Source organism: Dama dama, chromosome X (genome assembly GCF_033118175.1).
Source record: "Dama dama isolate Ldn47 chromosome X, ASM3311817v1, whole genome shotgun sequence".
In the NCBI taxonomy this organism is placed as follows: Eukaryota; Metazoa; Chordata; class Mammalia; order Artiodactyla; family Cervidae; genus Dama; species Dama dama.
Genome location: NC_083714.1, coordinates 152,693,261 through 152,706,561, shown reverse-complemented (window position 1 = coordinate 152,706,561; position 13,301 = coordinate 152,693,261). Strand labels below are relative to the sequence as shown.

The following is a 13,301-nucleotide window of genomic DNA, read 5'->3' as shown; positions in this document are numbered from 1 at the left end:
GACATTTGCAGCAACATGGATGGTAGAATATTGAGTAAAATAACTCAAACAGAGATAGACAAATACTGTATGTTATCACTTATAACATTAAACCTACCCCCAAGTAGAGAATATGATAAAAACGGAGATGCACAGATATAGAGAAGCATCTCCTGGTTACCAGCGGGGAGGGGAAGAGTGAGGGGCAATACAGAGGTGGGGGAGTGGGAGGCATGCGGTGTTAGTTAGGTGGAAGATGAGCTCAGGGATGCATTTTACACCATGGGGAATAGAGCCAGGACTTTCTAATAACTGGAAATGGAAAGCAAGCTTTAATAGTTGTATAATCAGAAAGAAAACGAAAGAAAGAGTGGGGAAGAAGGAGGGAAGAAAGCAAGGAAAATAATGGTGTTTTTGGAGGTCAAAAATCCAATACTCATTAGGCCCTTTATGGCAAAGGAATGTATTTTATTTTATTTCATTTTTCTTAATTAGTTCGTAACTACTTTACTATATTGTGGTGGTTTTTGCCATACATTGACATGAATCAGCCATGGATGTACATGTATTCCACATCCTGATCCCCCCACCCACCTCACTCCCCATCCCATCCCTCTGGGTCAGCCCAGTGCACCAGCCCTGAGCACCTGTCTTATTCATCGAACATGGACTGGCTATCCATTTCAGATAGGATAATATACATGTTTCAATGCTATTCTCTCAGATCATCCCACCCTCGCGGTCTCCCACAGAGTCCAAAAGACTGTTCTGTAAATCTGTGTCTCTTTTGCTGTCTCCCATATAGGGTTATCATCTCCATCTTCCTAAATTCAATATATATGCCTTAGTATAGTGTATTGGTTTTTTTCTTTCTGACTTACTTCGCTCCATATAATAGGCTCCAGTATCATCCAACTCATTTGAATGTATTCAATTGTGTTCTTGTTAATGGCTGAGCAATATTCCATTGAGTCTATGTACCACAGCTTTCTTATCCATTTGTCTGCTGATGGACATCTACGTTGCTTGCATGCCCTGGCTATTGTAAACAGTGCTGTGATGAACATTGGGGCACACGTGTCTTTTTCACTTCTGGGTGAATCACGATTTGAATGAGGAGAAAACATGATGACTATTAACCTGTTAGTGGGAAACCCTGCACATGAGTTTGGTTGGAAGATTGGGACCAAAGTTGGAGATGGTTGTTTCAAACCGGCTGAGAGTGCTCAGATGGACATATGGGGCGCTGGCCCGCTGGGGCACATCTCTGGTTGCTCTGTTGGAGAGCACCAGCAAGAGAGGACTTTCTTTCCTTCCTTTCATTTCCCTTGTTTCCCTTTCTGCCTCTTTCCTCCCTACCTGCCTTACTTTCACAAACATTCAGTGTGCTGTTCTGTGCTGTGGTTCGTTACTCAGCCTTGTCCGATCTTTTTGACCCCATGGTCTGTAGCCCGCGAGACTCCTCTGTCAATGGTGATTCTCCTGGCAATTTTAATGGAGTAGGCTGCCATTTCCCCCTCCAAGCGATCTTTCCAAAGGAGGGGTTGAAATCTGGTCTCCCATCTTGCAGGTGGGTTTCTTTTTTTTTTTTTTTTTCCTGTCTGAGCCATCAGGAAACCCTTAAAATGGGCTTCATCTGACACTATGGTTTTCATATCTTTAATATCAAGTCGGGACTGTTTTAGGATTTCCATATCTCTTTTTTTCTTTTAGAACACACAAAACACAGTTATTCCAAGTATTGTAACGTCTCTGACTGCATTACTATAATCCTTGCCACTTATGCCTGTGTTTCTGTCCTCAAGGGATTTTTCTTACATTCGTGAGATTTAATATGTTCTTAAAGTGGTTTGGGGCTAGTTCCATACTCTTCTTATGAATTGGATGCTCATGGGTGCCGGTCCTGCCGGGAAAACGAAAAGGTTGAAGACACAATCACCAGAGCACCTGAGAAACGAAAGTCTCTGAAAGATGGGGTTGAGAGGCATGGAGTCAGCTTGTGACTGATTCTGACGACTTTATTGAGAGGTAACATACGTATATATTCTAACAGGACTCACCATATTTTAGATCAAAGACATGCCTACATGCAGAACTGCAGACACTAGTTTTAGCTCAGGAGTTTTATCTCAACTCTAGCAGAGTATGGCACCAGCGTCTTATAATCAGTTAATGACTACCAAGACATAAACCATTCACAGGAGTCTGATAATCTTATCAGAGTCAGGAGAATGGGCACATGGTAACTGCAGCAATTTCCTTGAGGGAGGTGAGAAAGGCCAATTTCCACTTTAATCCACTTTAATAAATCAGGGGTGGTGGGACAGAGAGGGTCCTTTTGATCCTTCTCAGGGCCAAGAAAGAGCCTGAGCAGTCAGGCCAGTTCCCTGCATCTACCTCTTTTCTTTTGACTAATGGCCATTATATCTCCCTCAAGGGAAATGGCCGCATTTGCAAACGGGAAAACATCAGCAATCTTTTATTTATCATCTCAGATATGCATTGACAAATGCAAGGGCCAAAACACAGCAATAGCAATATGGGTATAATGATAAAAATTATTGATTTCCACCAATCACCATGAAACCAGGCAGATATCTGACTCCAAATGCTGGAGTCAGAAAAATCCATACCTGCTACTTGTTGCTTCATAACTTCTAAAGCATCAGAAACATTTGAAGAATAATCGGGAATATATACACAACACTCCATTTTTATTAAGTCACATGTTCCTCCTTGAGAGGCTGTTAGAATATCCAGAGCTATATGATTCTGCACAATGGGTTTTCTCATCTGTTTTTGTTCTTCATTAAGAGCCTCTAAAGCTCTTCTGGTATCTGTCAAAGCTTGTTTTGTAAAATTGTTAAAAGCCTGTACCCTGATTATAGTATCAGTGGCTCCTAAAGAGGGCACAAAAATTGAGGCTAAATAATAATACCAGTGAAAAACAGAGCATGACCACCGAGCTTTAACATAAGGTAAATTAACAGGTTGACTAAGTTTTTGCTGATGAATTCTCCCAGGGGCAAACACAAAACCTAGGGTACCTCTCCCCACCCATCCTCCAGGGAGCCAGGGCCAAAGGTTGTATCCACAAATCCATCGAGTGTTATTTGGGGCTACCCATCTTATACCAGGGCTATTCTCCCAATCTGCCCCTGACCATATAACAGACTTGTTGACAATAAATGTTACGTCCATTACAGTCTTACATTTGTGGGTAGGCAATAGTCCCATATGTTTCATGTGATATCTTGGAAACTCGCGACCTCCAAATGGTGGTACATGAGTCTTTTGCTCCCAGCAAATGTCAGCAGGGGTCAGTAGCTGTCCTTTTTCAGGGGTCATCCAGAAATATTCATCCCAAACTTGGTAGTAGTCACCCTCAAATCGATTAAAATCATTAGGAGAAGAAACAGATCTATTTTCGTAATATAAGTACACATTAACAATTTTCTGATAACTTTGTGTTACACTAAAATAAAAAGAAGAAGCATGTAAAGGATCAGAGCATGGAGAATCTATATCGAAATTAACAGTAATTAAGCTTCGATGTTTCTTCTGATATTCTTTTAAAAATCACATAAAGCCGAAGTTTCATTTTTTGTAAAGGGAAGCACCCATCAGGGTAATCCTTCTGTAACCGATAAAGGTAAGCTTGTGCAGATCCAGCAGGCTGTTTCATTGTAAACATCAGCATAAGAATGAGCCCAGGAAACGAAAGCATTGGTTTCAGCCTGAGGGAAGCCTTGATTCATTATTGCACAAGCCAAAGGGAGGGCAATGTAAGCCAGTGCGTATCGAGGCTGAGCCATCTCTGCAGCCATCCTCCTTGCTTGAAGAATAAACGCATGCATCTGCTGATTTGTCGGGAGAAGGTTCCTCTGCTGTAAAGTCAGCCGACCTAATTGCTGATTCAGTGATCTCCTCCGTCTGGCGTACCAGCCTATCCGGGAGCCAGCACGGTGCTTCAGCATTTTGTGGAAAAAGACATACATGACCCCGCCCCCAAATTAACACTGGATCTGGGCCATGCCAGTTATTATTTAGCGGATCCTTCCAGAAGACCATAGGCCTTTTGCTGGAAATCTGAGGGTCCCAAAATCTCTGCACAGCTGAATGTCCTTCTTTATCTAAAAGTTAAAATATATAAAGCCTGTTAGGGTAATTTCTGGGTAGAAGGGGGTAGACCTCCCCCCTCTTTGTTTTTTGAAGCTGTAGTTTCAAAGTTTGATTAGCACTTTCCACGATGCCTTGACCATGTGGATTATAAGGAATGCCTGTTTTTAGGGTGATAGAAAAAGAGGAAGAAAAATATCTGAATGCAGAGGAAACATAGCCGGGGCCATTATCAGGTTTTATAATCTTCGGCGTGCCTAAAAGGGAAAAAGCATAAAGACAATGCGAGATAGAATGTTTTGCGGCTTCACCAGTCTGTAAGGATGTCACAATATATCCTGAAAAGCTGTCAATAGATACATGATTGTACTTTCAACGTCCAAAGGAAGTTACACGAGTGACATCCATTTGCCATAGATAATTAGGTAGAAGCCCGGAGGATTAACACCAAGGTGTGGAACTGGGAGAAACTTAGGGAAAACAGAACAAGATTTAACAATTTGTCGTGCAGTCTCTCCAGGGATTTGAAACTGCAAACGAAGAGCGTTACTATTTTCGTGAAGTAGCGCATGTGACTGTTGTGCTGCTTCCAGCTGTGAAAGAAAAACTCTAGTGTGAGCATCAACTATTTGATTTCCCATAGATAGAGGTCCAGGAAGCCCAGTGTGGGCAACTAAATGTCCAAAAAAGCAAGGTAAGGTGCGCTGTTGCAGCAGAGACTGAAATGAATGTAACAAATGTTGAATGTTAGAATTCACAGTAGAAATAAAGGGAACAGTTTCTATATATTGTAAAGCATGAGCAATGTATTTGCTATCAGTAAACAAATTAAAAGACTGTGAGGAATATCATGAGCATACCTTATGAACGGCTGAAAGCTCTACTTCTTGAGCTGATGTATAGTTCGTCTGCGAGGAGAAAGGGGTAACATTAACCACAAAGACAGCGGTTCCGTTGGAGGATCCGTCAGTAAAGATCATAAGAGCATCTTGAATAGGAATATTAGAAACATTCTTTGGAAAAATAAATGAATGCTGGCTGGCAAAATGCAAAAGTTTATCAGAAGGTAAATGATTAATAATTTGACCTGTAAAGGAGGAAAAGGACAAAGCCCACGAGTCATGAAACTGAAAAGGCCATTCATGCTGTTCTTTGGTATAAGGCACAGAAATGTAAGCAGGATAGTCTCCCAACATTTCCCTGGAAAGACGCCTTCCTTTGGCAAAGAGGAGGCTAATGAAATTTTTTAAAAAAAGGAGTAAGAACTTTTGAAGGTGAAACAGGTAAAAGGATCCACTGTAAGGGAGCATTTTGATATAACACTGCCGTCGGGGTATGTTTAGAGGGAAACACATATAGTCCCCACGTTTGAGAGAAATCACAGTAGGTAGCAAAATTCTGAGAGAGGGCCTGTTAAGCTAGGGCAAGAGCAACTCGCCGCACATCGTTTAGGATTTCAGGGGAGGAAGGGTCAGTGGATCATTTCAAAATATCAAAGAAAGGCTTCAATTCTACAGTAGTCAATTTTAGATATGGACGGATCCAATTTATGTCCCCTAATAATTTCTGAAAATCATTTAAATTCTTCAGATTATCTTTCCAAATCTGAAGTTTCTGCACTCAAAATGTCTCCGTCTCTGGTCTAAACCCGAAATAAGACAATGGTGGGATCACTGTATTTATTCAGAAGAAATTTACAATCCAAATGTAGTTAACTAAAGGAACAGCCCATCATACGCTTGCAAAAGAATACCCTCTATACAGTGAGCAAGTAAAATGTCGTCCATATAATGAGCTAAATGAACTTCAGTAAAGGCCAGTGATAACATCTTTCTTATAAAGTCTTGGCTCATGCCTCTTGCCTATTTCTCTATAAGGGTTTGAGACCTTCTAAAAATTCTAAGAGTCATCTTTTGGGTTTCTGTACTGCGTGCATTTGCTACCTCTTAAAATGTTCAGCAGTGTGATGGACCCTGGGTGAGTAAGCAAAAAGTGGACACCAGGATGGTAACACTTCACAGGAAAGCCAGGAAGACACACTAAGCCAACAAACTGTGCCCATGTTTGCACCTCCGCTGGTTGACCCTACGAGTCAATTGGAAAAATGAGGACTGAGGTGGAGCACACTATCCATTCCCCTTTCCTCCAGAGCCAACCAGCTCAAGGAGAGACCATGGGAACTAGATGCACAGAAGTCGATGACTCAGTGTTTCATCCAAGAAGTTGGAAGCTTGTGGCAGCTCCTCATCGAAATGAATTCCACCATGGATTTGGCTGAGAGGTAAGCTCCAAGGGATCTTCCAGCAAGAAAACAAGATGAGAAAAGAGATTTGTGAGGGCACGTGTTGAGAAGACCTTTGCACACAAGGCTCACACAGTTCTGGGCAAGCTCCACCCCTTGCTGGGAATACGAATCAGCCGCAGGTGGGCATTTCCTGCATGGGATACCCCAGCACAACCTGAAACATGCATTTCTCTACCCCTTCCCCATCACCCTGTTCAAACCCAAGCCTGGGTAGTACTCCTAGTGAGGTGACCCTGAGTCCTAGACTTGAAACGAGACATCTCGGTGTGGAGCAAGGACAAGTGTATTCACTGCATTCTCACAGCCTGAAGACAAGGGTTTCCGACTGGAGACCCGAAAATGGAGGCGAGCTCTGAGAACACTGAGACAAGGAGGCGGGATGGAAAGGTTTCTGTCGGCTGGCCCAGAATTCAATGGGCTTCAAGGTGCATTAAGATCACAATGCAGGACGAAGGAGCAATGATTCTCGCTTCCACAGACACTTAAACACAACTTCGTTGTCAGTGAGGGAGTTTAGGCAAGATATGAAAAGCTAGATAATGGTGAAAGCTGAGAGAGAACAGAATGGTTGCCCGAGGAGTGTGGCTGTGGGGCAAGGCTTGGACGAGATGCACTCTGCCTGCTGTGTGACCCATCAGAGTTGACCTAGACGTGAGGGTGACAGGTGAGTTTGGAAGCCTCTTGAGGGCGTAACTAATGCCTCATTTCTCCCAGCAAATTATCTGAATTGCTCTCCATCCTCCGATGGACATGTCAGGATGTGGCTTTGTGATGTCAAGGCTCACCCAGGGCCACCATTGCCTGGGGCAGAGACTTGCTGACCTCATAAAGCATGAGGGTGAGGCTCCATTGGGACGGGTATATATAGGGGTACTCAGGGGCTCTGAGCAGACCACTGTGAGTCCTCCAAATGACTGAGGTGACTGGGAAGCCACAAGGCTCCAGAGGAGTTATTGAATACCCACCTCGTATTATCCAGGAGAAGATGAAGACCTCCTATCAACTGAGGTCCAGAAAAATTGTCGAGTTGTACTGAACCCAGCCAAACTCCTCTTTGCCATTGACCCCACCCCAGAAGACACCCTCCCTTGCCCTTACCTGGCAGATCACGCTTCTCTGCCCACACCCCTTCTCCTGAAGCCATCGTTTCAACCTGTCTTCACACTCTTCCCAAAACCAGTGCCATTCTTGCTCCCTGTCTTGTTTTCTCCAGGTGGACAGGGTAACCATGAAGGTGAATGATCCCAATGCGGCAAAGCTGCCAAAGAATACTTCTCTGAAAACTCCCACCACTGAAAAGCTTAAGAAAATCAGATGCTCAAAGCTCTGTACCCAGAGATCTAAGGTGAATGAACAGCTGAAACAGAAGGAACCAGAGGAGTTCCCAGAGACCATGGAGATCCCTGGCATTCCAGTTAATCAGAAGGAACCAGAGGAGGTCCCAGAGACCATGGAGGCCCCTGACATTCCAGCTAATCAGAATGAATCAGAGGAGGTCCTAGAGACCATGCAGACCCCTGCCATTCCAGTTAATCAGAATGAACCAGAGGAGGTCCCAGAGACCATGGAGAACCCTCCCATTCCAGCTAATCAGAACGAACCAGAGGAGGTCCCAAGACTATGGAGACCCCTGTTATTTCAGCTTGACCAGTGGACAGCCATTTAATTCGGGGCATGGCTAGACATTTCAGAAAAGCTCGGGGGTCTCACTGTTGAGTCCTGGACAATACTACAGATGCTGAATATTATAGTAACTGCATACCTTAAAAACGAAAATGAAATAAAATCAAGCTGATGTGAAATTATGTTTGTCTCTGAGTTCTCTGATAGTGGGAGGCAGAGAGGGCAGGGAAGGGATAAGTGTGTGAGGAGGGAGGGAGATGGCTTCTGCGGAGTTGGAGATGGGACCAGAAGTTCCAGGTTGCCAGAAGGTAGGGGGAAGAACTGGTTCCATGCTGAGCTTAAAAGACACACTTCCCATGAGAGAAGAGGAAGAGAACTTGGTGTTTCTCTGTGTGAGTGCAGAGATGGACAGTGAACTCGGGAGCTGTGTCGTTTGGGGGGGTGGGCAGTGCCATTAGTTCAGAAGGCATACAAAGGAGCTGCCCCATTAAAAGAATGGAATATTAACATTTGCAGCAACATGGATGGTAGAATATTGAGAAAAATGACTCAAATGGAGATAGACAAATACTGTATGTTATCACTTATAACATTAAACCTACCGCCAAGTAGAGAATATGATAAAAACTGAGACGCACAGACATAGAGAAGCATCTCCTGGTTATCTGCGGGGAGGGGAAGAGGGAGGGGCAATACAGAGGTGGGGGAGAGGGAGGCATGCGGTGTTAGTTAGGTGGAAGATGAGCTCTGGGATGCATTGACCAACGTGGGGAATAGAGCCAGGAGTTTCTAATAACTAGAAATGGAAAGCAAGCTTTAAGAGTTGTATAATCAGAAAGAAAAGGAAAGAAAGAGGGGGGAGGAAGGAGGGAAGAAAGCAAGGAAAAGAATGGCATTTTTGGAGGTAAAAAAGCCAATACTGATTAGGCCCTTTATGGCAAAGAAATGTATTTTATTTTATTTTATTTTTCTTAATTATTTTCTAATTACTTTACTATATTGTGGTGGTTTTTGCCATACATTGACATGAATCAGCCATGGATGTACATGTGTTCCACATCCGGATCCCCCCACCCAATTCACTCCCCATCCCATCCCTCTGGGCCAGCCCAGTGCACCAGCCCTGAGCACCTGTCTTATTCATCGAACATGGACTTCCTATCCCTTTCACATAGGATAATATACATGTTTCAATGCTATTCTCTCATATCATCCCACCCTCGCCGTGTCCCACAAAGTCCAAAAGAATGTGCTGTAAATCTGGGTCTCTTTTGCTGTCTGCCATATAGGGTTATCATCTCCATCTTCCTAAATTCAATATATATGCCTTAGTATAGTGTATTGGTTTTTTTCTTTCTGACTTACTTCATTCCATATAATAGGCTCTAGTATCATCCAACTCATTAGAATGGATTCAAATGTGTTCTTGTTAATGGCTGAGCAATATTCCATTGTGTCTATGCACCACAGTTTTCTTACCAATTTGTCTGCTGATGGACATCTAGGTTGCTTGCATGCCCTGGCTATTGTAAATAGTAATGTGATGAACATTGGGGCACACGTGTCTTTTTCACTTCTGGGTGATTCACGATTTGAATGAGGAGAAACCATGATGACTATTAGCCTCTTCGTGGTAAACCCTGCACATGAGTTTGGTTTAAGGTGTGGGAACAAAGTTGGAGATGGTTGTTTCAAACCGGCTGAGAGTGCTCCGATGAACATATGGGGCGCTGGCCCGCTGGGGCACATCTCTGGTTGCTCTGTTGGAGAGCACCAGCAAGAGAGGACTTTCTTTCCTTCCTTTCATTTCCCTTGTTTCCCTTTCTCCCTCTTTCCTCCCTACCTGCCTTACTTTCACAAACATACAGTGTGCTGTGCTGTGCTGTGGCACGTTAGTCAGCCTTTTCCGAATCTTTTTGACCCCATGATCTGTAGCCCGCCAGACTCCTCTGTCCATTGTGATTCTCCAGGCAACCTTAATGGAGCAGGCTGCCATTCCCCCCTCCAGGGGATCTTCCCAACCCAGGGATTGAATCCTGGTTTCCCATGTTGCAGGTGGTTTTTTTTTTTTTTTTTTTTTTTCCTGTCTGAGCCATCAGGAAACTCTTAAAATGTGCTTCATCTGACACTATGGTTTTCATATCTGTAAGATCAAGTGGGGTCCATTTTAGGATATCCATATCACTCCTTTCTTTTAGAACACACAAAACACAGTTATTCCAAGTATCATAATGTCTCTGTCTGCAATTACTATAATCCCTGCCACTTATGCCTGCGTTTCAGTTTTCAAGGAAGTTTTCTTACCTTCCTTAGATTTAATATGTTCTTACCATGGTTTGGGGCTAGTTCCATACACTTCTTATGAATTGGCTGCTCATGGGTGCCGGACCTGCCGGTAAAACGAACAGGTCGAGGACGCAATCACCAGAGCACCTGAGAAACGAAAGTCTGGGAAAGATGGAGTTGAGAGGCACGGAGTCACCTTGTGACTGATTCCGACGACTTTATTGAGGGGTAACATACATATATATGCTAACAGGACTCACCAAATTTTAGATCAAAGACATGCCTACGTGCAGAACTGCAGACACTAATTTTAGCTCAGGAGTTTTATCACAACTCTAGCAGAGTATGGCACCAGCGTCTTATAATCAGTTAATGACTACCTAGACATAAACCATTCACAGGAGTCTGATAATCTTATCAGAATCAGGAGAATGGGCAAATGGTGGCTGCAGCAATTTCCTTGAGGGAGGTGAGAAAGGCCAATTTCCACTTTAATAAATCAGGGGTGGCGGGACAGAGAGGGTCCTTTTGATCCTTCTCAGGGCCAAGAAAGAGCCTGAGCAGTCAAGCCGATTCCCCGCATCTACCTCTTATCTTTTGACTAATGGCCATTATATCTCCCTCAAGGGAAATGACAGCGTTTGCAAACGGGAAAACATCAGCAATCTTTTACTTATCATCTCAGATATGCATTGACAAATGCAAGGGCCAAAACACAGTAATAAAAATATGCGTATAATGATAAAAATTATTGATTTCCACCAATCACCATGAAACCAGGCAGATATCTGACTCCAAATGCTGGAGTCAGAAAAATCCAAAACTGCTACTTGTTATTTCATATCTTCTAAAGCATCAGAAACTTTTGAGGAATAATCGGGAATATATACACAACACTCCATTTTTACCTAGGCACATGTTCCCGCTTCAGAGGCTGTTAGAATATCCAGAGCCATACGATTCTGTACAATGGTTTTTCTCGTCTGTTTTTGTTCTTCATTAAGAGCCTCTAAAGCTCTTCTAGTATCTGTCAAAGCTTGTTTTGTGAAATTGTTCAAAGCCTCTACCCTGTGAATAATATCAGTGGCTCCTAAAGAGGGCACAGAAAATGAGGCTAAATAATCATTCCAGTGAAAAACAGAGCATGACCACCGAGCTTTAACATAAGGTAAATTAACAGGTTGACTAAGTTTTTGCTGATGAATTCTGCCAGGGGCAAACACAAACCCTAGGGTGCATCTCCCCACCCATCCTCCAGGGAGCCAGGGCCAAGGCTTGTATCCACAAATCTATCGACCGTTATTTGGGGCTGCCCATCTTATACCAGGGCTATTCTCCCAATCTGCCACTGACCATATAACGGACTTATTGACAATAAACGTTACGTCAAGTACAGTCTTACATTTGTGGGTAGGCAATAGTCCCATATGTTTCATGTGATATCTTGGAAACTCCCGACCTCCAAATGGTGGTACATGAGTCTTTTGCACCCAGAAAATGTCAGCAGTGGTCAGTAGCTGTCTTTTTCAGGGGTCATCCAGAAATATTCATCCCAAACTTGGTAGTAATCACCTTCAAATCGATTAAAATCATTAGGAGAAGAAACAGTTCTGTTTTCATAATATAAGTACACATTAACAACTTCCTGATAACTTTGTGTTACACTAAAATAAAAAGAAGAAGCGTGTAAAGGATCAGAGCATGGAGAATCTATATCAAAACTAACTGTAAATAAGCTTCGATGTTTCTTCTGATATTCTTTTAAAAAATCACATAAAGCCGAAGTTTCATTTCTTGAAAAGGAAAACACCCACCAAGCAAATCCTTCCGTAACCGATAAAGGCATGCTTGTGCAGACCCAGCAGGCTGTTTCATTGCAAACATCAGCATAAGAATGAGCCCAGGAAACGAAAGCATTGGCTTCAACCTGAGGGAAGCCTTGATTCATTATCTCACAAGCCAAAGCGAGGGCAATGTAAGCCAGTGCGTATCGGGGCTGAGCCGTCTCTGCAGCCATCCTCCTTGCTTGAAGAATAAACTCATGCATCTGTTGATCTGTCGGGTGAAGGTTCCTCTGCTGTAAAGCCAGCCGACCTAATTGCTGATTCAGCGATCTCCTCCGTCTGGCGTACCAGCCTTTTCGCGAGCCAGAACAGTGCTCGGCATCCTGTGGAAAAACACATACATGACCCCTCCCCGAAATTAACACTGGATCTGGGCCATGCCAGTTATTATTTAGAGGATCATTCCAGAAGACCATCGGCCTTTTGCTGGAAATCTGAGGGTCCCAAAATCTCTCCGCAGCTGAATGTCCTTCTTTATCTAAAAGTTAAAATATATAAAGGATGATTAAGGTAATTTCTGGGTAGAAGGGGGTAGAGCTCCCCCCTCTTTGTTTTTTGAAGCTGTAGTTTCAAAGTTTGATTAGCACGTTCCATTATGCATTGACCCTGTGGATTATAAGGAATGCCTCTTTTTAGGGTGATAGGAAAAGAGGAACAAAAATTTTTGAAGGCAGAGGAAACATAGCCGGGGCCATTATCAGGTTTTATAATCTTTGGCGTGCCTAAAATGGAAAAAGCATAAAGACAATGCGAGATAGAATGTTTTGCGGCTTCACCAGTCTGTAAGGATGCCACAATATATCCTGAAAAGGTGTCAATAGATACATGAATGTAGTTTAAATGACCAAAGGAAGGGACACGAGTGACATCCATTTGCCAAAGATGATTCGCTGGAAGCCCGCGAGGATTAACGCCAAGGAGTGGAACTGGGAGGAACTTAGGGAAAACAGAACAAGTTTTAACAATTTGTTGTGCAGTCTCTCAAGGGATTTGAAACTCAAACGAAGAGCATTACTATTTTGGTGAAGTAGCGCATGTGACTGTTGTGCTGCTTCCAGCTGTGAAAGAAAAACTCTAGTGTGAGAATCAACTATTTGATTTCCCATAGATAGAGGTCCAGGAAGCCCAGTGTGGGCAACTAAATG

The 13,301-nt window shown here is 43.2% G+C and overlaps 1 protein-coding gene across 1 annotated transcript; it reads right to left on the bottom strand.

Moving 5' to 3' along the window:
- Positions 1-2,481: 2,481 nt before the first annotated feature.
- LOC133053133 (endogenous retrovirus group PABLB member 1 Env polyprotein-like) lies at positions 2,482-3,354 on the bottom strand (the record flags this gene model as incomplete). Its single annotated transcript, XM_061137998.1, has 1 exon — positions 2,482-3,354. A coding segment is annotated over one exon (873 nt), but the record flags the coding sequence as incomplete, so codon positions are not given.
- Positions 3,355-13,301: the final 9,947 nt, after the last annotated feature.